Source organism: Cyprinus carpio, chromosome B21, assembly GCF_018340385.1.
Source record: "Cyprinus carpio isolate SPL01 chromosome B21, ASM1834038v1, whole genome shotgun sequence".
Classification (NCBI taxonomy): Eukaryota; Metazoa; Chordata; class Actinopteri; order Cypriniformes; family Cyprinidae; genus Cyprinus; species Cyprinus carpio.
Window position 1 is genome coordinate 11,424,982 of NC_056617.1, and position 27,191 is coordinate 11,452,172.

Here is a 27,191-nt window from a genome sequence, read left to right on the forward strand (position 1 = left end):
AAAAAAATAAAAAATAGAAAAACATCAAAGGTATATCCAAATCACACCTCTTATAGCTCATTTGCATTGTTTGGCACTTTTTCATTGATTTTCCATTAATATCATAATTGCTTTATGCATTGCGTATAAAAAATTAATTAAATAATTTATTACTTTGCGGTTTTATTTATGATCCAGTCAGACGGACATGTAGAAGCGCAGACACAACAGTCTGCTCAGAAGCTCGGCTCTCGCGATACTCCTCGAGGTTTCCGGTGTTGTGAATGTGTGTCTGCTAAACATGGCGGTCAGCATCCGAGGCCGTCCTATCCGAAGTATACGGATGCGAGGTGAGATTAAGCTTACTCTGCTCGGCCGATCAACAGATGCGTCAGGATAATATGATGCACTCTTCATCAACTACACCTGCCCCAAGCGAGCCTTTCTCAATGTCTTATTTTATCTTACAAATACAGGTCGGAATGACAGTGGGGAGGAAAATGTACCTCTCGATCTCACAAGAGGTAAGTCAGATGAACCTAGTGAACTCCCTGCCTAGACAGCATTTCTGGGCATCGTAGGCTTGTTTGGAATGTCAGCCTCGCGGGTGCCAGACCCACCTATGATGCCCCAAAATGCTTGCTGCACTTGGTTTTGAGACACCTCCTTAAATTAAGGCAACATATAGATCCGTACACATTATATGCTCTTGTATATAAGTAACGTATAAAATACTTTGAAAATAGAGAGAAACATATTGTGTTAGAATTGTCGAATGCTTTTTAGTATTATGTAATGGTTGCATGAAATATGTATCTCTTTAGTCCAGCATTGCAGGACTGTAGGGTCCAAAGGGTGTAACGTTAGAGACCAAAACAACAGTCTGCTGCAGCAGAAATCATGCAAAAATAACTTTTTTTTTCTCCAATAAATAATATATCAGCTGACGTTCAATTTAATGCAGTTATACTTATAAATTAATTCTGTTTTGTTTTTAATTGGATAAGGCTTTTCATTTGGTAACATTAGTTAACATGACTAGCAATGAGAAAAAAAAAACTTTTGATGCATTTATTATTCTTAGTTAATGTTCATTTTAACTTACGCTAATACTTTATTTTAAAAAGGTATCTATTAATATTGTTGCATTTTTGTATTTTATAATGCAGCTATAGCCTATTTGTATTAAATAACAAAGATGAATAAACACTGTAACAAATTTATTGCTTATAACAAAGGTATTATAGTTAATGCAGTAACTTTTTATAGTTCATCGTCAAGATTGACCTTTTATTGTAGTAATGCTATTGTTTTATTTTTTATGTATCTGCTGTTATCGAAAGCATGATTAGACTCATTGCTTGCTTTTCATTCAGCAATGAGATTCATCATCCTGTTAGGTTTTTGGTCTGTCAAATGAGCTGTCAAACATCCCTGTATAGATCACGATCACCGTACAGCTCAACAAACAATTCAAAATCTTTGAAAATGCCACAGTTCATTGTGTACATATATTGATTTATTCTGTGCACAAGACCAGAAGTTTTCTTTAGTAAGAAGGTTACTGTTAAAAAGGGTTTTACTTGCCTATTCTTTGCTGATCTGTTTCGTTCCATATTGTAATGGGTTTATTTATATGCATCGTTAACAGTATTGCTAAATACACCAAAATATGCTAAAAATAGATTTGTTATTGTTTGTCATTTAGTGTCTGTGGAGGGAAAGTAGCTCATTAGCTGTTGCAGGGTCATGACTGTGTGCTGTCATTGCTGATGGGTTAACCTTCAGGCTGTTTTTCCCGTATGACCTCTGTGTGGATGGCTTTTTCTGGATGAAGTTGTTAGTGTTAAACTGGCTAGATCTTGTAACTTGAGTCAGAAAAGGTTGCCTTGGTTTCCTGAGCTCAGATAGTATTAATCCAAGACTTGTATTCCAGTCATGAATTCCTGCAAAGACCCTCAATTAAAAAGGTTTGGGGTCAATTAAAAAAATCAAAATGTAACACTGTGATACAAAATACAACAAAACACAACTATTGTGAAATTCGATTACAATTTAAAATAACCTTTTCTGTTTTAATATATTTTAACAATTTTATTCCTGAGATGGCACTTCTGAATTTGGAATTTTCAGCATCCGTTTCTACAGTTTTCAGTGTCACAGTTTAAAAAAAGAAAGAAAGAAAAAAAAAAATCTTACTGACCCCAAATCTTTGAATGGCAAACTGCCTGTATTTAGACAAGACCTGAGGTGTTTCTGTTCCCGTATGAAAGTCTGTGGGATATTTGTAGATTTTGTTTTGTTTTGGTACAGATGTCTGAACTTGTATCCTGTGTGATTGCTGAGGGAAATAAGTCATAAAGTGCTGTGTTTGTAGTATCTTTGAGTGTCTGTACTATTTTATGCTAACTGGTTTTGCACAATATTAAACACTAATGTTCATTTTACTGTACTACTTCATGAGAGGAGCAAATACCGCTTTTCTACAATTATTATATTTCCTTATTTTTTAAGTAATTTGTTAAGTGAGATGAGATGTCAGGAAGTCCAACTGTGTCTAGCAAAAACCCTCTGCTTTTGTGTGCTTACTAATTTAACTGATCTGTGCTTGATTTCATCCCATAAAGCACTTCTCTGCTTTTTGTGGCTGTAGCACAACAATAATGGAAATGGTGCGGTTACGTATGTCACGCTGTTACAGGGAGAAGATTATATCTTTGTTTTCCCATCCCTGTTTCTCTGATGACCTCACACCTCTTCAATCATTTTTGCTTCTAGACCCCTCTGAGAACATGCGAGAGATCCTCCAGAATGTGGCCAAACAGCAAGGAGTCTCGAATATGCGCAAACTCGGCCACCTGAACAACTTCATCAAGGTTTGTCATCTCAGAAGTGGATCAGGAGTTGCAGTGGACCAGGGAATGCAGGAATTGGTGTCGTTATCTGCCTAAATCCTGACTTATCAAAACATTTTCTTGCTGATACTGCAGGACAAGCCCTGAAGAGATACACATAGGACTAGTTTTAGGTTGTCTGAACGATTAGTGCACATTCGTTAATGGATAAGGGATCTGTCATCTTTTACTGAACCTCATATCATTCCAAACCTGTAATAGAGTTCTGTGGAACACAAAAGAAGATATATGAAGAATGTTGGTAACTAAACAGTTTTGTTGACATTGACTTGCATTGTATAAACAAAAAATACAGTGGAAGTCAATGAAAACTGAAACTGTTTTGTTACCAACATTCTTTCAAATATCTTCTTTATTTTTCCACAGAAAAAAGAAACTCTTACAAGACATTAGGGTGAGTAGATGACAGAATTTTCATTTTTAGGTGAGTCAAAATTCCCTGAATAATTAGGGTCAGACACAGCATTTTTGTTGTACAAAAACAGCTGCTAAAAAGGTTAAAGCTCTTTTATATATTTAGTGCTGCTGGGGGATATACTGATTCAAATGGTATACCGGTTTGAATTAAGCACACGGTATCAATTTTTTAAAAAACTGGCATACTGGTACAAGTGGCTAAGCAACGAAGACAGAGTCGTGAATTGAGAGGAGCAGGGTTGCCAGGCTTTCACAACAGAACTAGCCCAATCGTGTTTTGGGGGGTAAAATACACGTTTTTTTGGCAGGGTTCAAAATATCAAGTTATATCTAAATATAGCGCTAAATATCATGTTATTGAGGTCACTTCAACCCGCGGCAGCAGTGATAAAGTAGCCCAATTCTGCTGGAAAACCGCAGACTTGGCAACAGTGGAGAGGAGAATAATGGTATAGAAAACATTCTTTAACTGGGCAAATAATCTAACTGTAAACAACCTTTAACAGAAGCCAGAGACGCTGAAGACGAAAGCAAAGAGGAGAAAATACTGTAGCATTCACAATGCGCAAAATATTGGAAGAAAATCGTGGGGAAGTCGTGGCCTAGTGCTTAGAGAGTTTGACTCCTAACCCCAAGGTTGTGGGTTTGAGTCTTGGGCCGGCAATACCACGACTGAGGAGCCGTTGAGCAAGGCACTGAACCCCCAACTGCTCCCCGGGTGCCGCAGCATAAATGGCTGCTCACTGCTCCGGGTGTGTGTTCACTGCTGTGTGTGTGCACTTTGGATGGGTTAAATGCAGAGCATGAATTCTGAGTATGGGTCACCATACTTGGCTGTATGTCACTTTCACATCACTTCAATAAGCTACTGAATTGGGGTGGAGGTTTGTATGAATGTACATGTATCTGTGGAATGGATACGTATCTCTGAGGGGAACTGACTGTATTCTGAAAAGTTTGGTATTTTCTTTTCATCTTATAATAATGCATATTAGTGCAGTATATAAAAGTACAGCACTGCTTTGTTTATGGCAGTAAGTTCCATAAGCACCACCTGCTGTCAGAGAGTGAATTTGCATTTTCATTCAGTTCGTCTGCGATTTTTGTTACGTGCAGATGTTTTATGTGGCATAATTTCACAAAGCAAAGGTCAGACCATTCTGTGTTTGCTTTAAATTTTGAATCAATCTAACTGACTTTGGATATTATTTGTAGCTTGTTTGTTTGGATCGTGATTAAAATGCAGTGGTTCTGTAACTGTTTCATGCATTCTCATTCATATGAGCACAGTCGGGGGGGGGGGAATGATTGATAGTGAGTGAAACAGGATGGTTAATAAAAAATTGGTTTGTTTAAATTAACTTCTAATAAACTTCTAGTTGAAAATCCTGCCTATCTCTAATGCATAGCAGCCTGCTGAATCTGGTACATCTGTTTTGTATTACAACATGGGAGTCCTACATGTGAACACTTACCAGTGTTTGGGAAAATGGAGTAAACAGAGTATTTACTGGTTTCCGTCAGTCGAGGCCTGAGGGCATTTCTGCCCCACACTTACAGGATCTGGCCTAAAATAAAAGTATCTGGGCAGACCTAAGGAATTAACCCGAGCTCAGATACTCTCAAAGTACTGAAGTGCTGAATCTGGATCAGTTTTGCATTTTAACACAAACAGGGTAAGGGCGGCACTGCAGATGTAATCTTTTCCAGATCGTGCAGGTTCAGTCTTCTGATGGCTGCCAGCTGCCACAGAACCAGCACAAGACTGAAGGCGTGAGGCTGAGGATATGTGAATGTTTTGTGGTTCACAGCCAAAGCGAGTTGCATATGTGCTTGCCAGTCTAATGGCTTTAAAAAGGGAAGGAAACTCTTCAGATGGCTCTGTGGTATTACTATTACTACTGTTACCAGTACAGAAAATGTAAAAATGCAGTTCACTTCATGTGATTTTATTTTGTTTCTAGTTGACCTGTCACAGGTGGCACTGACCGTAGAAAAAAGGGCAAATATTTGATAACCTTAACTGGAAATCATAACTGGTTGATATTCACCAATTCAGAAGAAGAATTATCTGTTTGTTGATAGCATTGTCATATATCAGCAGTCCCTTTCAGTCGAACAGGTTTTGTCAAGTCAACCATGCCGTTGGTTGTATTAATCACCTGAGGATGAAAAAAAAAACATACCTTCCAACTCTTTGAACATGGGTGTGTTTTTGCTTCGTGTGAAATACCCTGCAATGTTCCAGCAGTACATTGAGTATTTGAATATAAATAGATTCATCTATGTCTTTACTTGTTGCCAAGTAAAATAAATAAGTGCTTGTTTATGTCTCCAATATAGCTGCTCTGCAATGTCGGGCACTCAGAGGAAAAGTTTGGCTTTACCTATGAAGAAATTATCATATGGTGAGTCATAGAGCAAAAAAAACATTACATTAAAGTTGTAAGCTTGAAGCAAAGGTGGTGTCATCTAAGTGTTTTTTTTTTTTGTTCAGTTATTTTATTTAAATTAAATTAAATTATACAATTTTGACCTAAATAAGTAAAACAGACATTCAGAAGTTTTAAGTCAGCAAGTTAAATTAAAATATATCAAATCTATGTTTTAAGTAAGATGCATAAAATTGAACAAAAGTGACAGTAAAGACATTTTTATATTACAAAAGATTATTTCAAATAAATGCTATTCTTCATCCATCACAATTTTCACAAAAAAAAAAAAATTATAATAATAATAATAATAATACATTTAAAAAAAATAAATAAGCAGCACTACTGTTTTCAACATTGGTAATAACAAATGTTTAAGTACCAAATCAGCATATTAGAAAGATTTCTGAAGGATCAATGTGACACTGAAGACTGGCTGCTTGAAAATTCAGCATTCTCATCACAGGAATCCCAGGAACATTTTAAAACGTATTCAAATATTAGTTATTTTAAATTGTAATAGTGTTTCAGAATATTATAATTTGTATGTATGTAGAATGCAGCCTTGATGAATGTAAGAGACTTATTTTAAAAACATTAAAAAACAACATTTGAACAGTAATATATTAAAAACATTTTTTTTTTTTTAAAGTTTTTAAATGAAATTAAATGAATTGACTTATCTTGTTTTATGTCTGAGCAGAAAAAAAGATACAACATTATTTTTCATTGAATGTCCTGTTTTACTTTGAATTATTTATGTGATATTACTTAAGTTAAATGCTTCATGTCTCATGTTGTCTTTTCTGTTTCTTTCACAGCCTCAGGTTGGCGTTGCTCAATGAGGCTAAGGAGGTGCGGGCGGCTGGTTTGCGTGCTCTCCGCTACCTCATCCGAGACAGTAATATCCTTCAGAAAGTGCTCCGGCTCCAGGTGGATTACCTGATTGCCAGGTCTGTGTGACATGTTTTCATAGTACTGTATGCAGGACAGTCATTCTAGCAGTTTAGTTCTGAGCTAGGGATTGTGGGATACAGGCTAACAGTTTCTATCAGAAACCAGACTTGATGTTAATTCATGGTGAGTTGTGGATCACCTCGTGTTAGTATCTGACAGAGAGAGAGGAGGAGTGTTCGTGAAGAGCTAGTCAAGTCCAGTTAAGATCATTTTGAAGTGGTGGTACTGTAAGGATGTGCTGCTTCCTCTGTCCTGTCTGAACACCCAAGTCAGATCTTGGATAGGAAAATAAATAAATTAGAGGCCATTTAAAGGTAATACTCAGCTTCCCCAGTGCAGCTGTTATTATGGTTTGAGAAGCATTTCACTGCATTGACTACTAATGTTGACTGGTTCACATGATTAATGACTAATAACTAATATGACCTTCTGACCTGTAGGTGCATTGACATCCAGCAGAGTAATGAAGTGGAACGCACACAAGCACTCAGACTGGTGAGAAAGGTGAGATGGGAACACTTCCTGCTGTTTTATTGTGTTCATTCAATAATGAAAAAAAATCACAGGAGTCCTTTTAAAATATTAAATGGGTCATATAATGCGAGTTTTCCTTTGTCTTTGGAGTGTTACAAGCTGTTTGTGTATATATAAGATCTATAAAGTTGCAAAGACTAAAGTCTCAAACCCAAATAGATATTTATAAAAGTTAAGACTCGTCCACAGCTTCCTAAAACGCCTTGTTTAAACAAGCCCCCACATGTCTACGTCACTGTGTGGCAAGATTTGCATAACACCACCCAAATGTTTACACAAAGAAAGAAGGAGTGACTTTTATTCTCGCTGTAGTATTGTTACCCCCACCGCCATGTCGTGGAGACGCTGTGTGTTTCCAAATATGGCAAGAGGATAACACCACCCAAATGTTTACACAAAGAAGTGTGTCACTGCGTGACTCTCCCAGATAATTGAAAATGGGCAAAAAGGAGGGAGCTGGTTGCTGAAGCCACGCCCACCTAGCTCGACGCCATTGTCAGCAGCGGCAATCCACCTGTCACTCAAGTGGCCACGACCTTAATTATGCAGAACTTTAAGGCATAATATAATTTAAACGGATGAGTTATAAAAAAAAATCACCCCTCTCACAGTTGTCATGAAGGGCAAAATTAGCTATATAGACCAAAATCTTGAAATTTTTGGAACCAGGCTGTAAACATGTTTTTTTCTGCTGTAAAGTTGGGCATTTTAACATGGTGAGTCTATGGGACTGACTCCCTTTTGCAGCCAGCCTCAAGCGGCCAGTCGATGAATTGCAGTTTTAGTCACTTCCTTGTTGGCTTCACGAGAGAGAGCGGGAGCTTTGACTTCATTGAATAAACATGAGCACTGCACGTTTCAAAATCAAAAACCGATGCGGGTGTTTTTATATCACTGTACTTCAGAAGGAAACCGACTGTATTTAGAAACTTTTCGATTTCATTTTTCATTTCATTTTGCATGTAATGCTTGATAAGGCAGCGTTTGTGAGCTCAGCGCTGCTTTGCAGCCGTTACGCCTGTTTCAAACATACTCCGTCTGCAGTGCGTATGCAGTCCGTTTGCGTTACGTATGAGATGCAGAAACAGCACGGACTCATTGTGCTTTCACACAGGACGCGTTTGCAGTCCGCTACTGATCCGCGGCTTTTTACCACAAACACAACATTTGTCCATTATTTTGATTTAAAATCATGTAAAAAACAAACAAAAAAAATTTAAAAAAGCTTTTTAAGCATTGTGATACTCTATCACAGTACAGTAACAATATTTCATAGACATTAGTTTAAACTCAAATATAAACAAGGTATTATTTATGCATTTGACTTCTAGCTTTGTATAACAAGTTGCTCAAGCAGGCGGCAACACATTTAAACTTACTTTTCTTGTTAGGCTATCACAAACATTTAAAATTAAAACTCACCACTGACAGAAACAGTCGACTCTCGTGTCTTTTGCATATAAGTCTTTATTACAAGCAATCCCACGGGTCTTAAAGAACTTTGTTTTTCTGCCTCCATAAAAGTGCATATATTGTTGCCTTGTTTATCTAAAAGTGCCCTTTTGTCTTGTTTTAAAAGTAGCCAAAAAGACACGTGTTGACTGTGAAACACAGTAGACTTTAATTGTATCAATTTATTGTGAAATTACTGCATTTCCATGGCAATCCATGTTCATTTTTAGCGCAAACAATGCGCTGTCACTTTAATACAGCACGTGCAGCACAATAAAAATAGACTCGGTACGTAAACGATCGCTGCACTGCTGCAGACGCACCGCTCCTGGAACGCACTGACGGACCGCAACCACGTGCTGTGTATGTGATACTGCTACTACTGTTGAAAAAATTAATAAAACTTTATTTTTTAAAGAAATAAATCACACAATATTTCTTCCATGTTTTAATTTTAATAGCAAATCCCCTTTATTTAACAAAAAATAAAATGTGTTTAAATTTCATTAATTAAAAGACCAATTAAATTTGGGTGAAACTTGTTTACTGTTTTTCATAATTATATTACTTGTAGAAAAACTTTAAACACAATTGTAAATAAGTATAAAGAATGGCATTGGTTTTATTTTTAGTGATAAAAAGTGTGGCTTTTATTTAATTAGCATATTTTTGTGTTTTGCTTTTTGGTACCGAAATTGGATTTTCACTGGTATCGGTAGCGAATACTGAAATTTTGGTACCGTGACAACACTATTTCCGTCACACGCTTGAGGTATTCGGCCAATTACAATGCACTGGATATCTGGCCAATCAGAGCACACCGAACTTTTCAGAAAGATGAGCTTTGTAAAAATGTATGCATTTCAAAAAGGCAGGACAGAGAGGAGCAACAGTAATGTACAGTATGTGGAAAATAATGTGTTTTTTAAACCTTAAATCACGTAAACACATTGCATTACACCAAATACACAAAATAATGTTCTTTTTAGCAACTTTAATTTAATCTTTATATTAGATTTTTATCTAGATTTTCATTTATTTTTATTTTATCCTACAGCTGTTGTCTTGCTACAAAAATTCCATTTACCAACCTACGTATTTTGACCAAATAAATAAATAAACTATGATAAAAGCTGGCAACAGAATTATTATTAAATTTTTTTTTCATTTAATTTATTCTTTATACTTATAGATTAATATATAATATATTATTGTATAATAAACCATTATGCCCTCACAATGTACACTAGTCCATTTCTTTAACAGTGTTCTTTTTGTCATGGATGGAAGTGTCGGTTTAAGTGTTTTTACAATGATTTTCCAGATGATCACTGTGAACGCCCTGCTCTTCCCAAGCTCAATCACAAACTCCCTTATTGCTGTGGGTAACGATGGACCGCAGGAGCGGGACCGTATGGTTCGTGCCTGCATCGCCATTATCTGTGAACTTGGTAGGTTTGCAGACTGATCAGGCAACTGTAACGTATCAATCCGTGAATGTGTACGTTGACCTCATGAATGTCAATGTTTGTGTGTGCAGCACTGGAGAACCCTGAGATTGTGGCCAAGAGAGGTGGTCTCAGCACCATCCTGAAGAATGTAATCGACTGTCAGCTCAGTCGTATCAATGAGGCTCTGATGACCACCATCCTGCACCTGCTCAATCACCCACATACACGGAAATACGTTCGCTCTGACGTGGAACTCGAGGTATGGATCTGTCTTCAGCAATTAACCCATCGGAAATTCTATTATTTCATATTCAATCATTGTTTTAATTATTATTTGATTTATCAAATGTTATTATAAATAATTAAATAATATTGCTGCAATTTTATTATTCCTTTAGTCCTGTTAGTTTGTCTTTAATTCATCTTTACATTTTATATTACTGTGACATTTGTGTTTTATGCAAAATTTTTAAAAACTGTTTTACAAGGTGTTTAGTAAAGTTTTACTTGAATTTTTTTTTTTTTTTTTCAGCAAATCCTGGCACCTTACACAGACTTTCACTACAGACACAATCCAGACACAGCAGAGGGTCAACTCAAGTGAGTGTGCTGCTTTAAGGACTTCCAAAGTAGATTTAGCTATTGGTGACACAAGCATGCAACTTTTACATGCTGCATGTATGGATGTGTGGTATTTCTTTCTACAGAGAAGACAGGGAGGCTCGATTTCTGGCCAGTAAGATGTCAATTGTTGCTTCCCTTCGCTCTTGGTCAGGTAAGCAATGCCGCTTAAATTCTGTGGAAAACTGTGATGCTTTCTCTGGAATCCTTATAGTCCCAGATTTCAGTCAGGTTGATTGTGTAACCATGCATATCTTAAGATAATGCATCCAAAAAGAAAATGTTTGCATGAATATTGTAATGCATCATGCATCTTTACAATGAAATTTCCTCATGAGTGCACTTCTCAGTCCAAACCTGTTGTTTTGTCCCACTGTACCTCCAGGCATCATTAATCTCTGCAAATCAGGCAACTCTGGAATCCAGTCTCTCATTGGTTTGCTGTGTATACCAAATATGGAAGTGAGGGTATGGTTATAATTAGAAAGCTTGCAGAACGCACAGTATGCAGATCAAGCAACCTGTTTTTTTTTGTTGTTGTTTTTTTAAAAGCTACAACACTAAGTTTGGTATTTGATATTTAGTGTTTTTAAAACATTATTAGTTGTGTAATGAATGTTTACAGTTAATAATGTAATAGCTGTTATGTTAAGTCCATAAAGTGTGGAGAAAGTTATTTTATTATAGAATTATTGCAGATTTGTATTTCTTGCATGTTCTGTGAAAGAATTCCAGAAATATAGAATCGTTGATTGATTGCTGAGTCAATGCTCAAGCCTCATTATGAGGTACTTCGTCACACTCTGTCACTCCCTTCTCAGCGAGGTCTTCTGGAGGTGATGTATGATATATTCCGACTCCCTGTTCCCCTGGCGACGCAAGATTTTATAGAAGCTCTTCTCAGTGTGGGTGAGTGTGACCACTGTCTGCTTGCACTGATTAACATTTTCATTTCCAGACATCTACCACATCAGAAGTCAACTCACATTGACAAGAACAATGTCCTCTGTCCCTTTTCCAGACCCCAGTAGGTTTCAGGACAGTTGGAGACTGTCAGATGGCTTTGTAGCCTCAGAAGCAAAAATAATTCTTCCACATAGGGCACGGTCCAGGTAAGAGCATTTGCTGAGCTTTATTAACCCTGAAACTGAGCTAAGTAGTGAAGCCTCAGCAGATCAGCCTTGAATGCATTAAGTTCCAAAGTCTTGATGTGTGTTTGTGTTCTTTGTCCACCCAGACCAGATTTGATGGATAACTATCTCGCCTTGCTACTTTGTGCATTCATTCACAGTGGACTTTTAGAGGTAATTTACCATTTTAAAATTGTGATTCACCATCATCTTTTCGAGCATGAACAATTCTTTAAGAAAAGAAGCTGTGGTTAATTTTTTTTATTCACCCTCATGTTGTTTCAAACCCATGTACGACTTAATTTCTTAAATGGGTCACAAAAGGAGATATTTTGAAGAATGTTCATGCTGCTCTTTTCTATGCAATGAAGCATATACAGACTGTCAAGCTCCAAAAAGGACAGCAAACCCTGGAAAGTAGTCCATGTTACACCCTATTGACATCTGAAACCATAATGTTGTTTATTTTCAGGGCCTGGTTGAAGTGATCACTAGCAGTGATGATAGTGTTTCAGTGTGTGCAACCATCCTTTTAGGAGAACTCCTGCATATGGTATTATTACTGCAACAGAAAATACAGCTTAATCTTGTACTATAGCTCATATAACCTTAAATAACCTTCATTTTATTTTCAGGCCAACACCATTCTTCCCCACTCCCACAGTCACCACCTGCACTGCCTGCCCACTCTTATGAGCATGGCTGCTTCTTTTGACATTCCTCAGGAGAAAAGACTGTGAGTTGCTGTCCTGTCCTACATAGCACAGTGTCAAAGCTACGTGATTATTTCTGTGATTTGATGGAGCTCTGTTCGGTTTTGTTTTGTAGACGGGCAAGTGCTGCAGTTAATTACTTGAAGCGGTTTCATGAGAAGAAGAAACGAGGCCCCAAACCCAATAGTCTTTACTTGGACCACATTATTCGCAAATCGCTGGCTGCTCATTACTGTCGGGACCAGCACCTTAGGCCCCAGAGGGACATTTTTGCCATTAAGGTATGAGCTGGTGACTAGGGGAAGCATTTCTTGGATGTTTCAGCTTTGATGTGATCTGCATTTTTGTTGTGTTTTTTAGGACACTGAGGAGGCCCTGATGATGAACCTCAGAGACAGTCAGATTCTCAGTCATAAACAGAATTTGGAATGGAAATGGGTCCTAATCAGTACCATACTCAAGGTATGGGGTCTCATCCTGCTATTTTTTTTTTAATGCAGAATAATGTCACAGCCATGAACCACAATTTTCTAAAAATGTTCGCCATCGTTCAAAGGTTTGGGGTCAGTAAGATTTTTTGTTTTTGTTTTTCAAAGAAGTCTTTTAATACAGTAAAAACTATATTATTTCGAAATTCTGTAACAATTTAAAATAACTTTTTTTTAGCTTTTTTATTATATTTTAAAATGTTTTTATTTACTTGGGATTACAATGCTGAATTTTTCAGCTTCAGAAATCATTCTAATATGCTGATTAGGTGCTTAAGAAACATTTCCTTTTATCAAAGTTGAAAACAGTTGCATTAAACTGCTTACTATTTGTGTGGAAACCATGATTTGAAATTTATCTGAAGTAGATTTTTTTTTTTTTGTAACTATGTAAAAGTCTTTCCTATCATTTTATGCATCCTTAATCAATAAAAGTATACATTTCTTTAAAAAAAATTAACACAAGTGTATATCTGGTGAACATTATATTTAGTCATTTTTTGGACTTGCATAGCATGCAATAAAGCACCAATCACATTTTCTTTCAATGTAAAAATCTAGTTCCAGTGTGCAGTGTGGTATCTGTTCTAATTTGATTTTTAATTGTTTCAGTGGCCAAATGCCAACCTTCGGAACAACAAAGAGGAACAGATGCACAAGTAAGCCGAGTTGGGTTTCTTATTCTTCTTAATACTTTTTGTCACCCATTCATTGGTGTAAGTCCTACACTTTCTTTCTCAGGTTTGTACGAAGGCTGCTGTTCTTCTACAAGCCTAGCAGCAAGCTGTATGCTAGCCTGGAGCTGGACCACAGCAAGGCCAGGCAATTAACGGTGGTGGGCTGTCAGTTCATTGAGTTTTTGCTGGAGTCAGATGAGGTGAGAAGAAACAATGTCAAACAACTGAGCCTATGATGTACAGTATCGCCCATTATTTACAAACTGTCATGTGGCTCCAAACCTGTAAACTTTCTTCCATTTTCCAGTTTCTTTAAGTGTGTTTCAAAGAAGAAAGAACGACATGATAGATGACACAATTTTGAGCTATTTTCTGTCTTCTCAGGATGGCCAAGGGTATCTTGAGGACCTGGTGAAGGACATTGTCCAGTGGCTGTCCTCATCCTCTGGCCTGAAACCAGACCGTAGTCTGCAGAGCAACGGCCTCCTCACCACTCTCAGCCAGCACTACTTCCTCTTCCTCGGCACTCTCTCTGCCCACCCGCAGGGTGTTAAGATGCTTGAGAAGTGCAGCGTCTTCCAGTGGTTAGTCTAGGACTTTGCAGGAATGATATAGAGATACACTATATCGGCGTCTTCTACTATTAGCATCTTTTCTCATTGTTTTGACAGCCTGCTGAACCTGTGCTCCTTGAAGAACCAGGACCATCTTCTGAAGCTGATTGTTTCCACACTGGACTACAGCCGGGATGGCTTAGCACGAGTCATCCTCTCCAAAATCCTCACTGCTGCCACTGACGTAAGAAACAGACCTACTACCCTTTGACCCTGTTTACCTTAATGCCATACACTTCGACCTAGCCATGCTTAGCAAAGCATACTGGTAAGAGCATTCCCCCATGCTATGAGATCTCTAGTATAGCTCTTGAATGTTATTTTGGCACAGAACTGCAGGCTGTACGCCACCAAGCATCTGCGGGTCCTGCTTCGAGCTAACGTGGAGTTCTTCAGCAACTGGGGTATTGAACTGCTGGTGACTCAGCTACACGATCGCAACAAGGCTGTCTCGGTGGAGGCTTTGGACATACTGGATGAGGCCTGTGAAGACAAGGTGAAGTCAGTTAACGCATAAGGGGAAAAGGGAGGGTGTTATTGACATTGAAAAGTTTAACTTGGCAGAAAGCTGTTAATGGTCTAGGTAATGTAACAAAACGTGTTGATGTTGGAGGTGCCAGTGTAACTCTGTTCCAGGAATTTGTCATGGAGATCTGTAAACAGCCTGAATCTAGGTTAAAATTGACTGTTATGTCGTGGCTTGTGAATACATGTCTAATTACATGACTGTTGTTTTTGCCATCGTGTCATCTTAGGCAAACCTACACGCCCTGATTCAGATGAAGCCAGCGCTAACTCACCTTGGAGACAAGGGTGTGCTGTTGCTGCTACGGTAAAGCTCAGATATTCCCTCTATAACTACTCCATTTAACACAGCGTTTTGAATGTGCACTACAAATTTCTTACTCATAATAATTTTCAGCCTCATTACTCCAGTAGTGTCATGTGATCCTTTGGAAATCAATCTAATATGCTGATTTGGTGCTCAAGACACATTTCTTATTATTATCAACATTGAAAACACTTTTTGTGTTTTGTGTATGTAACATTCAAAAGAACAGCTTTCATTTGAAATAGAAATATTCTGTAACAATATAAATGCCACAATGACTGACACAATTTAAATCAGGGGTGTCAAACTCAGTTCCTGGAGGGCCGGGGCCCTGCAGAGTTTAGATGCAACCCTAATTAAACACATCTGATCCAGCTAATCAAGTCCTTCAGGTTTTTTGGAAGCTAAATGGTATGTGTGTTGGAGCAGGGTTGGAACTAAACTCTGCAGGGCTGCAGCCCTCCAGTTTGACACTCCTGATTTAAATCATCTTTGCTGAATAATACATCTTTCTGATCATTTTGAGATCACATCACACTCTTAAATGAATTAGCACAGACTTGGAATAAACATCTCAAACTCTCAAAATATGTCTCGATTATCTCTGACAAAGCATCTATGACAAAACAGTTTAGTTTAGTTAATATGTGAGGTTAACAGCACTGGTCAATGTATTTTGTTTTCCATTGTGTTGTCCCACTTTTATCTTTTAAAGTGCATGCATTAATATAAATATGGATATATTGTATAAATTGCTTAACTGACTTACAGTAAAGTTGAAAAGGGTCTTAGTTGCACAAGAAACAGCTCCTTTTCCATCAATTTCCAGGTTTTTGTCCATTCCAAAGGGGTTCTCCTATCTAAATGAAAGGGGATATGTCACTAAACAACTAGAAAAATGGCAGAAGGTAATGTATTTTACCATTATTCTGCACTGTTGAAAGTGTTTTAAAATTGTTTACAGTATATACATCAATAAAATGTATTCTGCGTGTTTGTGTTTTTATTTTTCTGTAGTACTTGATTTGCTGTACCCATACCATTCTGCCCAATTACTTTTGTTCCCCTGTAGGAATACAACCTAAAGTATGTGGACCTCATAGAGGAGCAGCTAAATGAAGCACTCACTACTTACCGTAAACCAGTGGATGGAGATAATTATGTGCGACGGAGCAACCAAAGGTTTTCGGTGGAAACGTTATCCTTTAACTTGTATTATGATTTGGAAGGAAGTCATCCATAACTTTTTCTGTGTCTTACAGGTTACAAAGACCAAATGTTTTTCTTCCTGTGCATTTGTATGGGCAACTTGTACATGATAAGACAGGCTGTCATTTGCTGGAAGCTCAGGTATGTGTTTTAAAATCACTTACTGTATGACAGGCCCTGATGGTGATGCATTTCTTCATATAATGCTTCTTTTCTGTCTCTAACAGAATGTAGTTTCAGACATGAGCTACACAGTGCGCTGCCCAGTGCTGGACAAATGGGATGGCATCAAACAGCTTAAAGCTGCTCTTTGGGCCCTGGTGAGCTGCTGCCGCTGCTGTGTGTGTGTGTGTGTGGGGGGGGGGTATTACATAGTGAACTTGATTTATGAGGACACTTCCTGATTTTAGAATTTGTCTTGCGAGGCTCAATACATGTTGAAGTTTTTTTTACTACCATCTTTGTGGTAATACATAGTGAACTTGATTTATGAGGACACTTCCTGATTTTATTTTTTCTCTACTTGCTTCAAGGGAAACATTGGCACATCTAACTGGGGACTGAATCTTCTACAGGAAGAGAATGTAATTCCAGATATCATCGCTCTTGCTCATGACTGTGAGGTTCTGTCTATTAGAGGGTATGTGCTCTTGATTTCACAATCAACTTGGCTGCATATGGCCAAAAACTGTAAAAAAATTTAGATATGGCATTTAAGTCAAATGCAGAAATTAGGATTCAGGTGTGTAGTGCGCTTGTTCACTACCCACCGGCGCTCATTAGATCTAAATGGTTCCAGTTATCACAAGTAAAATGACAAAAATAAGACACTTGCATTGCAAAATTGACTGGTTTCTGTTGCACAGAAATATATTGCACAACTTAACCATCTGGGTGACCAGACATGAGGTGACTGAAAGTTAACTATGAACCCCTCTAGCCACTTCCATAGTTTCAAAATGACTTTCTTAGAAACCATTTTTTTTTTGGGTTTAGATGACTCGGTGAATTGCGTCATACCTCCTCCCCGACTATTTGGCAATGTTGCATTCTTTCTACATGTTGCGTTTTTTTTTCTCTTTGCTGTCTTATTGTTGCACTTTTTACCTCTCACAATTTTTGCCTTTTTCCCCTCTCTCAGGACATGTCTTTATGTTCTGGGAATCATTTCTAAAACTAAGCAGGGATGTGAGCTTCTCAAAATGCATGGTTGGGATGCAGTTAGGCACAATCGCAGACAGCTGTGGCCTGTGGTGCCGGATGAGGTGGAACAGAGCCAGAACCTACAGCAGCAGCAGCAGCAACAACAACAACAGCAGCAACCCCTCATCCACCTGTCCTCAGCACCCAGCACCCTCAGCCTGAACTCTGAGTCCACCAGCTCTAGACATAACAGCGAGAGTGACTCCACTCAGCCTAGTGAGTGCTGCTCCCATCTACTCATACATGACTAATAGCCCACAGTACAATACTGTGATGTTAAGGGTAGAGATCCTTCTTACCACCTTTCAGATGGGCCCCAAATCTTCTTATATGAAGCATAGCCATCTCATATTTGTCATTATTAGCTTAGAATCTGACTGCATTTTACTGCTGTGAAGGTGTCTCCAACATGGTTTCGTTTTTAGATTTCAGTCTTAATTTCAACTGCTGTGTATTAATAGATCAAGATGATTAAATGTACCAAAGAGGTATAGCAAATAGCACAAATGGTGCTTATCTAGCACCACAAATGTTTTGTGATCTTTCGTTCTACGAAGTTTAGAGGTGCTTTTTCCTTCCCGTTCTTGTATTAGGGTTGTTTAATTGTGTCATTTCTTTCACATGCAATTTGATATCGAAAAAATAAAAGACTAGACTTGTAGACCCTTTTAGTCAGCTCTTGGCTGAATTTATCTGACAACCTGGCCTAGACTGACTGTGAGTGATGTGAAATGTTATCTATTTATAAATGATCTTTTGAATTTTGGAGTGATTCACTTCAAATAGTTAGAAATATCTTTAAAGCCATTCCCAGACTTGTAGGCATCAACAAATTAGCATTTTGTTTTCAGTTACACCTCTTGATGTACTAGACTCAGTTATTAAAAGGTATCTTTCTTACTTAATGGAATGGTTGGGCTTACATTTATACAGAGAGGTGCTTCAGACATGGCTTAGTAAAGCTTAGGAAGAGTCATGAACCATTATCTACCCACTGACTGGTTTTAGATGACAAAGCACAGTCAGTAATCCTGACTTGAATAGAAACTGGAAAAGGGGAAAAGCTTACACTTTTCTTGACCCCCCACTGTAAAAAAACAAACCACACACTGCATTTCTCCACACACTATGAAAATGTAATCTAGTGGTAACTTTCAAAACAGTCTTAAAGTAAAATTGCCAAAATGCCTTGCTTCCTTTTCAGGCATGTACATCCTGGGTGATGACAAGTTAGAAAGCTCTGAACTTTCAGAGGACCAGCCACTGTACCTCAGGCCCAAACTCCTAAAGGACCGCAGCCCCTTCACCATACTAGCCTCCAGTCGACTTGTCCGAAACCGCTTCCTCATCTCCCTCTCTGGAAAAAAACTCCGTAGTACCAGTGACCCCAAAGGCACTGGTAGCAGCAGTAAACTCCATGGTGAGCCCACGTTAGGTGGCCTAAGGAGGATACGTACAGTTACAGAGCCCTCTATATTTTCTCAAATACAGGGAGATGTCTTTAGTCCTGTATTTACTGACGGACATCTGCCGAAAAGCCCAAGCGTTAGTCTGGATACCTCTTTTGTAGAAAGCAAGACTTCTGAAACTCAGGGCAGCACATCTAGTATTGGGGAGCCGGAGGTACATCTGAACAAAGCTGCAGAACGGAGTTCAGGAGTTGGAGATGCCCACCGAGAGCAGACCAGTCGAGAAAGGCTGGCCGGCGATGGCTCAACCTCTGGGGGCGGGGCTCAGTTTAAAAGTCGCAGCCAGAGTTTCAACACGGACACAACCACTAGTGGTATCAGCTCCATGAGCTCCAGCCCATCCAGAGAGACGGTGGGTGGCGTGGACTCTTCCACCATCGACGCGGACTGCGTTAGCCTCAATACTGTCATTAGCACTCAAACTGTCAAAACACTTCACTCTCTCACGCCCCAGTCTAACCACCTTCCCCTGTCCAAATCTAACTCAGTACTGCTGATGCCACCAGGTTCTTCTCATACTTTGCCACGCAGGGCTCAGTCCCTTAAATCACCTTCTGTCACGACCATTTCAAGCCTGACAGACTGTAGCTTCATGTACACCAGCCCTCGGGATGCACTGGGATACGCTACCCTCAAACGACTACAGCAGCAGCGCATTCAACCCTCCCTTTCTCATAGCGAGGCGCTTGCCTCGCCTGCCAAAGATGTGCTCTTCACCGATGCCATCACTATGAAAACTGGCAGCCTGGACTCCAGACTCACACCACGCAGGTAAAGCAGATGGACCAACAGATGATGCAAAACTCTTACCTTTTCTGTCATTGTCACTCTTTTTTTACTGTTTCTTTCATGTTAGATTTTACACTTACACCAATTGTCACACAGCATGCGCAGAATGCATCCACATGTATCATCCTTCCCCAAAGGTTTCTAAGTATCTTGACTCAGAAGGCATTAGGAGTTAAGACATTACAGAGGAAGTTGTTCTTCTTTAGACTTCCTTTAATATTGTTCCTGTTTGTGATGGGGCTGTTAAAGTTATCAGCCTGATAGGATCATAATAATATCAATTCGAGAAATATCGATGTTAATCAGGCAAGAAATGAGCACTAGAGTTGTTAGTGTTACCATCCACATAATAAGAAAATGACACACCTACAAGCCCCTTAGGACACACTGCTCCCTTTGGAAATAATGTGGTGTGTTTCTGATGGTCCCTCTCAGGTATACTAAAAAGCGCTTCAGATGTCTGGGCCAAGGTTCAAGCAGGCCCCATCGCAGATCTCTGCTGCCACGGTGCGTGGACCATCCATAGGGCTGACGTTCCCCAATTTCAGTCTGAATGTCCACTTCAGTGCATTTTTACAATACAAAAACCCTGGCCTCCTTGGCTTCTTTTTCGTCGTGCTTTACCCGCCTTTTTCATTTCTCATTAGCGCTCCCACAGCCCATACCTTAACCTGATACTCTTCAACCATGACTCCTTGAAATTACCTCCCCACAGTAGGACAAAGTAAACTCTCCTCATTGATTGTATGTAGTTCTAAAAAGACTTTCTAACCTACGCCCTGTCTCCATTGTCACAGAACTCCTTCAAGTAGTTTGCTGATGTGACCAAACTGAAAATGATTCCCACAATACCCACATTCCTGCATTTGATCCAAGAAGCATGTAGAGGTTTTTGACCTACAGTACTTGCATGATGCAGCTAATGACAAACAGCTGCTCATTCTGAAATGTGAATATGCTTCACCAGCCTGTTCCCACATTGACAAACCTACAAATCATCTGCTAGCAAGACTACAGTAATGCAGTATCATCACAAGTAGTTTCCAAATTGTCCAAACTCTCCTTTCTCTCTCCCAATGTTGTCCTTCTTCCAAACGCTTCTCTCTGATCTCTCCCCATCTGTATGAGTACAGGTTTCTCAAGGCTTTGAGTTTTGCATCTCTGGATAAGGAGGATCTTCTGAGCCCTATCAGTCAAACCTCCCTTCAGCGCTCCTCCTCAGTGCGTTCAATGGTGTCCAGTGCCACATATGGCAACTCTGATGACTACATTGGCCTTGCACTGCCAATAAACATCAACAGCATGTTCCAGGTTACTAACTGATCTGTGATCCAGTTTATACCTGGTACTAACATCCATCTCTGGTGATCTGATCCCAGTTTGTCTATCAGGGCAGATTGCTCTTCATACTTGGCATTAAATATGGGATAGTTCACCCAAAAATAAAAATTCTGTCCTTAATTACTCACCCTCATGTCTTTCCAAACCCGTAAGACCTTTGTGCATCTTCGGGACTATTAAGATATTTTTGAGGAAATCTGAGAGCTTTCTGACCCTGCATAGACAGCAATGCAACTGAAACTTTCAAGGCCTAGAAAGGTAGTAAAAATATTTTTATAATTTTTTTTTTTTATACAAAAAACGACTTTTTGAACAATTTCTTCTCTTCTGTGTCTGTGTTTCGTCATGCTTCTCTTATGAATGTGCGTCAAAGACTGACACGGAAGAGAAGGAATTGTTGAATGAAGTCAGTTATTTTTGTTTTCTTTGCGCACAAAAAGTATTCTCATAGCTTCATTACGGTTGAACCGCTGATGTCACATGGACTGTTTTAACAATGTCCTTTCTACCTTTCTGGGCCTTAAATGTGTCAGTTCCGTTGCTGTCTATGCAGGGTCATTAAGCTCTAGAATTTCTTCAGAAATATCTTAAACTGTGTTCCAAAGATGAACGAAGGTCTTACGGGTTTGGAACGACATGAGGGTGAGTAATTAATGACAGAATTTTCATTTTGGGGTCAACTAAGACTTTAACATGTTAATTAAATATGTTTTGGTCAAACTGTCTCAAGGAGAGATCTGCAAGTTCAAGTGTATGGTCACCGCTTCCAAAAGGGATAGAATTATCCGAAAAGCATGTCAGTACCAAGTGTAAACAGGCATTACAAAATACCCTCTAAATTTATGTTTGAAACTTGACTTTCTTGTATTTGGTTGCTAAATAGATTAAAGACATACCCTACTTCCAGAAGAGGACAAGTCCACCGTCAGAGGACCGATCAGCAAAGTTCTTCTCGGGAGATGCAGATGGTAAAGACTGGAATGGTTGTGTTGTTTAATCAGCTGTGTATACCATTCCCATTGCATTAGCGCAGGGGTCGGCAACCTACGGCACGCATGCCAACAATGGCACACAGAGGGATAATTGCTGGCACGCGAGCAATAGGGAAAATTGCATACTGGCGTACATTTTGAGGTAATAACTTCTAATAGTCACACAGCCTGTTAGGAGCTATAAATACTATTAAAGTGTGAGAATTAAGTTGTGCTAGTCTATGGATGTGCGTGCGACCGCTGCACTTGCTAGGCACTACAGATAAGCCTCAGTGGTCTAACAGCGCTCGTCAATGTCAAAATGACTGAGATGGCCAAACAAATCATAGGCGGGGTTTACTGTTCGCATAAGCAAAACGCTAAGTGTCAGTTTAACGCTAAAGAGTGCGAGGTAAGAAGAAGCTGCAAATCATTTAATATTATTCAACTTTTAACGATAAGTTTTACGATAAAAAATAATCGACAGCTATATCCAGTGGTGCAAACTACTCAATTTCTTTTTCTCAAATATGGCCATTTTGAGAGGGAGAGAGAGAGAGAGATATGTGTAAATTGTCTGCGTCTGTCTCTCTCTTTACAAACAATGAAGCTGAGTGTAGTTGGCACAGTGGTTAACCAGAAAAATTTAAAATGGCACGTCATGTCGAAAAGGTTGCCGACCCCTGCATTAGTGCATCGCTACTCTTTCAGTATTCTGAATGCTGTTCTTTTCTCAGGTTCCAGTGAAGGATCTAGGCATTCTGTTCTGCGATCTCAGCTTAGTATCACAGAGCTGATTGCGGTGAGCCGTTCAGACCAACACCAGCTGCTGGGTACAGAGGAGACCGGCCTGCAGGAGCACAACGAGGAGAACTGTCTTTACTGTGCAGGTCTCTACGTGCTTGGGTGCAATTTAAACACTCCCACACAAAACCGCACAGGTAAGCTACACATTTATCCAAATGAATATAGGAAAAATGTGACATCATTTTGACCAGATGTCCCTAAAAAGCTGTGAGGATGCATGCAATATTTCACATCAATTATGGTCAACTAGTTACCGTATTATATTAGAACGTCATTAGTTAATTTGAGTTTACTTATGTTCTTTCATACACTAAATCCCTTTTTAGACTATCCAAATGCTCCATTCTCGGAATGGTGCAATCAGTCCTTACACAACCTGGATGTCATGCCTCAGTCTAAGTACTCAGGAGTGTCTGGCTGCAGCGATGCTGTCTCTCAGGGCTCTGGTGGCAGCACACGCAGCACTGAGCTTGTTCTTGGTGAGGAAATCTTCAGGCTAGCAAAAGTCCGATTGGAAAATTCAGGCAATTCTCAAGTGTTTTGTTTTGTACAGGTTCATTGTTAATTGTATGCCTGCGCATGCTGTCTTTCTGCCAGGGGTGAAAAATATTCCAGAGGATGCTCCAGCCTGCCGTGTTCTTCTGAGGAAGGAGGTGCTTCGGCTGGTCATCAACCTGAGCTCCTCAGTGGGGACCAAAGGGAATGAAACCGGACTCCTCACGTAAGGAGACAATTTTTCCACAACGATTTCTATTTAACAAATGATTTCCTAATTAATTTTCAACAGAGGTTTCACTAGATATTGCTCTAACTGGAAGACTCTTTCGCTTATTTGATCCTTTTAATCATTTTAAATGAGGCAGAATAAAGTGAAATGGCGAAAATGGATAGAAAAATGAAGCATAGTAGGTAGAGGTTTTTTTCTTTCAAGTTTTCTTTCATTGTAACTTTTTACCTTGCAGAATCAAGGAAAAGTTTCCTTATGCGTTTGATGACATCTGCCTGTATTCCGAAGTTTCATACTTGTTGGCCCATTGCATGTTCAGACTGGCTTCACGACGCTTCATTCAGGAGCTCTTTCAAGACGTTCAGTTCATTCCGGTACTATGAAACTTTTCCCACAGTAGTCCAAATCCAAACAGAACTGTTTTTCTGCAACTAATCTGGGTTTTTACAATCTAGATTGGACCAGAACTCAGATTTTCTTTGTGTAAAAATCATATTTTATTGGTGATATCGATGATATCCTTTACAAATTGTTTTTCAGTTCTGGATTTAAACTGGGTTTGCGAAATAATGATTGTTTTTTATTACTTTTTCATTACTAAGCATACATGTCATAATCTTTTTATTTGTAGATGTACGAGGAGGCTGAGAGCATTCTGTCAATGCCCAAGAAGTCTACCACAGTAGATCTTCCATCAGAACCGTGATCCTCTAAGTGTTTTTCACACTATTTTCTTCCCCGGTGCAGCAAGTATGGGACTCTTTCTTGGCCTGACCATGTGACTAAGGTGAATGCGCAATAAGAGACTAGGGCTATGGAACAGACATACTGTAGGTGGACTGAGAGAGCGTCACTGGGAACATTTCCACAGAAAGAGAAAAAGTGGTACGTTAAGAGAACAAACTATTTTTACCTGAACAAATATACTCTACTCAAAAGCTCTGTTGACACCTACGCAGTAACCAAATAATCCTTGTAAACTGAACGGAAAGTGAAACATGCAAATATTTGATCTGTGAGTCAATACGAATTGTATTTCAAATGCAAGCAAGACTGTCTAGGGAGATTATTAACTTCCATTTTTTTGATTGCACGTAACGAATGCATTTTTTCCTTGAGTGGATCCCTCAACACTACAACATTCCAGCTGTTTTCTTTGGATTTCTCTATTACTCATTTTGGTTGTTTAAAATACGAAATGGCTTTCGCAACCAGGCCGACCAAACACTCTTAGTCCTGGTGTGACTATTGTGCGATTGCTTTGTAAGACAATCATCAAGTAATAATAATAGTCAGCAACTGCCAGTTTTTTTTATTTCCCTTTTGTACCTGTCTTATAAAAGGGTGCTTTCTGCTTATAGATTTTTATCTTGACGTAGCACATAGCAATCCCTGAGTACATGTATGTACATGTATTTGATGGTGTTGTTACACAATAATGCAACCAAGACTGTATTGTATTAATGTGTAACTTTGTTAACTGACTTATGAAACGTCATCCAAAAAAATCTGACATTTGAATCAGTAAGATATTTATTTATTTATTCACTTATTTATTGTTTGGTCCAAGCAGCTCCTCTGTCCCTTTCATTTTGTTTTAGCCTATTAGCTAAGATAAAACTGACTGTGTATTATTTATTTCTGACAGTCAGTGTACGTGTAGACACCAGGATTCAGAAGAGGAAGTGAAAGTGCATTTCACCACTACCAGTTTTACTCTTCTCTGTTTAAGTAATTCTAGAGATTTTAACTTATCCATACAAAGTTTTCTCATATTTCACAATATTTGTATATGAGAACACCTTTTGTACTATCCTCTCTTCTTTCGGGTTGCTAATAATGCTTTTTTTTTTTTTTTTTTTTACCTGAATGTGGTCAGAAGATTTTGAACGGGCAAAAAACATATTGGGTTAAAAAGTAAAAACTAAAAGTTAAACTGACAAGACATGATTAGGAATGATCCTTAATATATGACATGTTCTGCTTAAATTCAACTGACCGTCATCCATAAACTACTACGCTTTATCGTTGTCAATATTTATAACAGCAATTCTCAGTATTTCACATACACATTAAGGTTTAATAAGATTTTGAAATGTCTTCAGGGTCAGGAGGAATCTAGTTTAACATTGCATTAAAAAAAAAATTGCCAAAAATGGTTAGATCCCACTTTGTAAGTGTAAATTTGAGGTTCATTTGAATTATTTCTATGCAATGTGCCTGTTAATTCTGTATGCACAAATTACTTGTTATTGAAGATAAGATGATCGCTTCAATTTCTTGGCTGGACCATTTATATTATTTAGGCAGCTTTAATTATTTTGCCTTATTTGTATTAGCTTTAACCCTAACTTTTAGAATTAATGAATTTGCCCTTTTTTCTTGTTTTATTTATTATAGGAACTAATAAATCTGCCTTTGCCTGCCTTGGCTTTTGAATTAAGCATCAGGTTTCAACTTCCATTATTTTTTCTATTGTAAAAACTGAGTCTGATATGGCCAGCAATAATACTAGTTGTTGTTACAGTATTTCCTTTTAGGCCTCTGGGGAAATTTTTTGTGCATGTGCAAAATGTGCATGTGCATTCTAACCCCTATCTGCAGTATAATGGATAGGAAAAAAGAAATATGGAAACTGTACAAGAGCAACAGATTATGTTTGGGATGGTACATATGATGCAGTCTTTTTTATTATATGCTGGCTGGACATTAAAGAATAATTAAGCCACTTATAATTAAAATATACTTTTTGAACAAAATAAATCTGGAATCTGCCCCTAATTTTTTCAGAAGTGTTCTTGAATAAATAATTTCCACAATGTCATTAGTGTGGTGAAAATATCCCAGAATGCCAGATGGTTGGGTTGTTTTATTATTTTCTTGCTTCTATTTTTCACTAGGGGTTATGTGCAACCCATGACCGGAAGCCATTGTCAGATTGTTTTAAGATAATTTTTTGAAATGATAAAAAATGTCTTGATGTTTTTAAAAATGATAATGAGCGCCAATGATTGCAGAGTTTGTTGTATTTGTGGAACAAGTTCCAAGTATTTTAAAGGGGTTGTTTTCTCCATCACCATTAATGCTAAGAGTGAAAAGGAAATGCATATATTTAAAATGTACATTTGTTCATTATTCAACAAACTAACTGCACCTTTCAGTGATTTTTTTTTTCTTTTCTTTTAAGTGCACTCATGATTTTGCAGAGCACTGTATGAAATGTAAGCACCATTTAATAATGAAATTGCAGAGACTGATGCAAGAAGTGTTATTTATTTTTTTTTTCCTGAAGGGAAAAAGCTTCTTAAACTGTTGTAAATACTTAAAATGTTTCTTTAATTGTATAAGTTAATGTGTTTTGGGGGGCATTAGCTATGGGCCTTGAGAATGAAAAGGATGTGTGATAAAATAAAATAAACCTCAATTTCCTTGACTCGTTTCTCAAGTGTTTCATTGTTGTTTG

The 27,191-nt window shown here is 38.4% G+C and overlaps 1 protein-coding gene across 2 annotated transcripts; it reads left to right on the forward strand.

Moving 5' to 3' along the window:
• The first annotated feature begins 202 nt into the window (after positions 1-202).
• Positions 203-27,161, forward strand: rictorb (RPTOR independent companion of MTOR, complex 2b). Of its 2 annotated transcripts, XM_042748555.1 has the most exons (39): positions 203-329; positions 456-503; positions 2,758-2,855; positions 5,655-5,719; positions 6,565-6,696; positions 7,141-7,204; positions 10,011-10,137; positions 10,227-10,396; positions 10,670-10,737; positions 10,845-10,912; positions 11,144-11,226; positions 11,580-11,667; positions 11,780-11,870; positions 11,996-12,062; positions 12,361-12,441; positions 12,524-12,624; positions 12,717-12,882; positions 12,962-13,063; positions 13,702-13,748; positions 13,831-13,966; positions 14,151-14,350; positions 14,438-14,564; positions 14,712-14,876; positions 15,136-15,212; positions 16,042-16,120; positions 16,285-16,394; positions 16,475-16,562; positions 16,649-16,741; positions 16,955-17,061; positions 17,563-17,840; positions 18,829-19,864; positions 20,318-20,389; positions 21,016-21,193; positions 22,107-22,191; positions 22,932-23,135; positions 23,328-23,480; positions 23,599-23,722; positions 23,964-24,102; positions 24,360-27,161. In XM_042748555.1, the coding sequence occupies exons 1-39, from the start codon at positions 281-283 to the stop codon at positions 24,432-24,434; spliced, it is 5,241 nt and encodes a 1,746-aa protein (XP_042604489.1). In that variant the 5' UTR covers positions 203-280; the 3' UTR covers positions 24,435-27,161. The 2 variants fall into 2 exon arrangements, with proteins under 2 accessions (XP_042604489.1, XP_042604490.1); XM_042748556.1 differs by lacking the exon at positions 20,318-20,389.
• Positions 27,162-27,191: the final 30 nt, after the last annotated feature.